General features: G+C 46.1%; 1 protein-coding gene across 1 annotated transcript; it reads right to left on the reverse strand.

The window, feature by feature from the left end:
* Positions 1-294: 294 nt before the first annotated feature.
* LOC104588142 (putative LRR receptor-like serine/threonine-protein kinase At4g37250) lies at positions 295-4008 on the reverse strand. Its single transcript, XM_010245963.3, has 2 exons — positions 1831-4008; positions 295-1285 (listed from the first exon to the last, which is right to left on the reverse strand). The coding sequence occupies exons 1-2, from the start codon at positions 3509-3511 to the stop codon at positions 618-620; spliced, it is 2349 nt and encodes a 782-aa protein (XP_010244265.1). The 5' UTR covers positions 3512-4008; the 3' UTR covers positions 295-617.
* Positions 4009-4756: the final 748 nt, after the last annotated feature.

Here is a 4756-nt window from a genome sequence, read left to right on the forward strand (position 1 = left end):
CCAACCTATTATCATAATGCAATTTGTTCCTAATAACGATTACTCTGGTAAATAGGTGAGACAATGGAGGGTATTTTAGCAAAAAGAACAACACATTGGTTAAATCAGAGGGAGTCAAAATTCAGCAACATCTTTTGATTCTTTTCCCTACAACAACCATAAAAAGAAGGGAAGCCACATGAAGACTTGAGTCCTCAAATTCTTACTAATTAGTGTGCTCTCACCACTCGGTTCACACATTACGTGCAACCAAGCCAAGAGGAGAGGCTTACCGGAAAAGGAAATAAAACCACATAGCCCTCAAATTCTTTAATTAACTACACATCAAGGTCCTGTCTCATTAGTCCTTAGCATTACAAAGTTAATGGACAAATCGACACTGCAGAAAACAATCTCTCTCTCTCTCTCGTGCGTACGGGCGGACAATCATAGAACGATCTTACCATCAATCACCATCTCAAGTTATCTGTCTTACATTAATTAACAATCAATTAGTCAATCGTACATACAACACTCATCCCTCACTCTCTAGTTAAAGAGAAGTTTGCATGGCCCATATGTCATATCTTTGCATTGGTGGGGCGGTGGGCTGGGAACGGGGCCTCCATGGATTAACGTTAGTGATTATAATAATGAGGAGAAGATGGCATCTTATCGAGGATTTGAGCCACTTCTTTCATGGAGGGTCTCTTTTGTGGGAGTGCGGACGCACAACCGTACCCTAACTTAAAGCAGGTTGCAAAGGCCTCCTCCTTCTCCTTGCTTTCCAATTCAGCTCGAATTGCCACGTCAGCCATCCTCAAAATCCGGTTCTTCTCGTCCACCGCCGCCGTGTTCCAAAGCCCCAAATCCATGTCGGAATGGACCTTCCCTGTCAGCAGCTCAAGCAGCACCACCCCGTACGAGAAAACGTCCCACTTAGAATTGGGCTTCAGGCTCTTGAGCGCCTCGGGTGCCTGATAGGGGGATCCGCATAAGCTGGGGCTGGCACCTGTTGGAAGGTCTTGAAAACTATCGCGAGATACAGTGGACCTCTTGCTTCCAAAATGGCGGAAGGAGCCGTTGTTGCTCTTGTAGCTGCTGTCTCCGCCCCACACCAGCCTTTCTAGCCCGAAATCTCCGATTCTGGGTTCCATATCCGCACCCAACAGGATGTTGCTTGGCTTCAGATTTCCGTGTACGTGTTTCTTGTCGTGGAGATAGGCTAGTCCCCGCGCCACTCCCTTTGCTATGTTGAGCCGCACTTCCCAAGGTAGATGGCGGCACGGTGATGACCCCATTTTCTCTGCACATGACACAAAATATTTGTTTAATAAGCGTCTATTTCGGTATTTCTTTCTTTCTTTTTGTTTAATAAACTTGAGACGGCCGGTAGCAATTCTGTTCAGGCCCCATTACGCTCAAGAGATATGGCCACAACCGCCACAGAGGAGGAGAATGTTGTGTCTCGAAAAGCTCAAATGATCAAGCAAATCGGAACACAGTAGAGAACAGAGTATCAAATTATCAACCAAATGACCAATGTTGGTATTTCATTTTCACACTTCTCTCACGGGAAGCGACACTATTGTGGGCGTTTCACATGCTTTTGGGCAAAGGCTTTCATCCATTCCGACGGGGATCCCCTGAAAGCAAAGACTCGCCATAGGCTTTGCAAAGCCTCGCAGACCACGGACAGGACAGTTGACTTCCCGTGCATTGAGAACTAAGTCTAAGTTTCACGATTTCATTTATCAACATAGAGATCACACGTACCCGTATATTTTTGTATTTTACTACAACTTATGAAATTTTGCAAATATGCTTGAAGAGAGAGAGCAAATGGCTTACTGTAACTGGCATTGGCGAGGCTCCCATTAGGGACGTAATCGTAGATGACGAGCTTCTCGTCGGAACCCCAGTAGAACCCTCGTATGCGTACCAGATTGGGATGGCGCAATTTAGCTATGAGCCTGACCTGATTCTCGAAATCCTTGAACCTCTCGACACCGCTCTCACCGATTCTCCGCACAGCCAGGGTCGTTCCGTCCTCCAGCACCGCCTTGTACACTATGCTCGAACTAGTTGCTCCTAGTATATAAGCCGAGGCCTTGAGCAGAGTCTCCAGCTCCAACTCTGTTTCTCCGTCTACCGTCACAAGAGATCCTCCTCCTTTCTGCTGATCTTGCTGCTCCTGCTCCACCTTTTCCTCTTCGTCTTCCTCACTATCCGAGCCGGTCGCCTCTGACGTCTCTTCGCTGTTCCCTCCTTTCTTTCCCAGGCACGACCATGCCAGTCCTTTCGGTTCCGTTGAAAATGATGACGACGGCCAGCTCTCCTTCCCTCCCGTTTCATCTTTCTTCTCTGAACTACCTGTACTACTAACCACCTTCTTCTTTCTCTTCCTTAGATGGTAAATGTACAAGAAAATCATGGCTAGAATACCGATTCCTGCTAGATCACCAAAGATGATGCTTGCTATAGTTCCTGGTCTCAGGCTATTCTGCCCTTGCTTTTGACTAGTATCATTAGCCGCTCCAGGTGATCCAGTGACTGGAGCAGGCTCTATGGTTTTGGGAATCGCTGCAAATGCAGGAGGAGAAGTGGTCGTGGAGACATTGGGCGGAGTGGATGGCATGGAAGGAATCGCACAGGGGTTCTTAAGTGGTCTCCCGCACAGATCCAGGTTCCCAGCAAAAGATTCCTTTCTCTGGTTGAGAAAAGGTACGGCTTGCGGAACTTCTCCGGTGAGATTGTTGAACGAGAGGTCAAGTGTGACGTTCCCTGGAATTTGTTTCGCGAATTCCAGCGGAATCCGTCCAAAGAGCCTATTGTATGAAAGATTCAAGTAACGTATGTTGTTTCCACCAAAATCTGGTGGCAACGACCCGTTAATCAAATTGGAGGACAGATCTAAGACTTGAATGGTTTTGAAACCACTCGGAACATCACCCGAAAAGTAATTGTTGCTCAAGTAAGCGACCGTGAGATTTTGTAGAGCAGTGAGGTTCTGAGGAATCTTTCCCGCTAAGGCATTGTCGGAGAGGTTGAGGAATTCAAGACTCTTCAGTCCTCCGATTGATTCTGGTAACGCGCCGGAAATCACGTTGTTGGAAAGAGAGAGTATCCGGAGCTCAGATGAGTTGAAAAGCGTGGTTGGAAGGGACCCATTGAGGAAATTATTGGAGAGATCAAGATGTTGGAGGTGCTCGAGCATGCCCAAATCGGGCGGAATCGAACCTAGGAGCTGACTATCTGGGAGATGCAAGCGGGTAACGCGAAATGTATCGCCGGTGCCGGGTATTCCGAATCCGGCACAAGTAATTCCGTTCCATGAGCACGGAGTTTGGTCTTCGTAGTTCCAGCTCTCTAAAACAGACAAAGGGTCACTGAGAACAGAGTACTTGAAGGAAAGCAAGAGAATTCCGTCAGTATTAAGCCCAAGAGATTGAAACGCCAGAAGAAGAAAAACAAGTGGAGTAAGTCTCCAGACTCTCCACAAGAAATGGAGTCCACTGCTTCTGCAACTCATGCTTTCTCGAACTGATACCGATGCATCCTCCTTCCTTCAAAACCAGGTGAGAGAGAGAGAGAGAGAGAGAGAGTGGATGGCACCTACTCCTACTAATGTAGGGTGACCGAATCAATTAAGGATTTACAAGAAACAAAGAATGGGTTAAGAGCTGAGACTTGTGTTTTTTTTTGGTATCCGGTGCTATGCACCATTATAATAACTTCCCCTGACCCCTTTTCTCCAAGGTGCTGGGTCGCGGGATTTGATTCCGCTCAATGCTGGAATAAACCAGTTAATACACCAACGAGCCAGCCCTCCTTTGGTCGAGTTGGAACTAATGTGAGATTATTATGTGGAAGACCATGTGAAGAGAAATAGTTAAAAATAAGCCTGCACAAATTGCTAGCGTACAGAAACAGTTCACCAGTACCAGAACAGACTTCCCGATCTGCTCCACTAGTATAATTAAATCTTGACTGGAAATAAATGATTATAGTCCACAGCTCACCGTCGTTAACTTTCCAGGCTCTCCCCTGTTAGCCTTTGCATACTTATATATATCTCTTATAAAAAACTAGCAAAAGAAGATGAAAAAAATGGAATGGCGTATTTGCCACATTAGAGTGGAAAGTGGGGCATTATTCGGATCCAGATCCGATTAGACTTCCCCCTCAACTAATATTACCTAACCATGTTGTGATGTTGGAGTCCGCATCAAAAGTTTCTGGGCATCCAACGACAGACAACCGGCATCTTCCAGTAAATTGTGTGATTATTCAAGCACCGACCGTGGCTCACTTGTTTGCCACGTAAAGAATGATGTTATTCTCTTCCATTTACTACTCCGTGCAAGGGGGACGAGGTTAGACCACTGGACAGTTAGCTGGATCATTTTTATTTTATGATCTGGCTGACATGGACTACAAGTGCGAACAGCCAACAACCAACCTAGATACTTGGACCGGTCTAAAAAGTAAGACGGTTTCATAGGAGGAGTTCAAAATCAAATCTGTAGTTTGTACTGCGTGTGGGCTGGAGCTGGATCAGCAAATCAAATACAGAAACCTAGTAATGGGTTGGCGGGTCGGGCTATGAACCACCATCATCTCTGATTATGGTAAGGCGCTTAGCCGCTTATTTTAGATAAGTTGGTACTTTATGCCGTGTTTTCGGGTTACCAAATCTTAGACCTACTCTGCTCAACTCGAGGTCCAAGAACTAATCTCGAACACAGTTGGAATATTAATCAACCTCTGCGTGTGT

Source organism: Nelumbo nucifera, chromosome 1 (assembly GCF_055504915.1).
Source record: "Nelumbo nucifera cultivar China Antique chromosome 1, China Antique-T2T, whole genome shotgun sequence".
In the NCBI taxonomy this organism is placed as follows: Eukaryota; Viridiplantae; Streptophyta; class Magnoliopsida; order Proteales; family Nelumbonaceae; genus Nelumbo; species Nelumbo nucifera.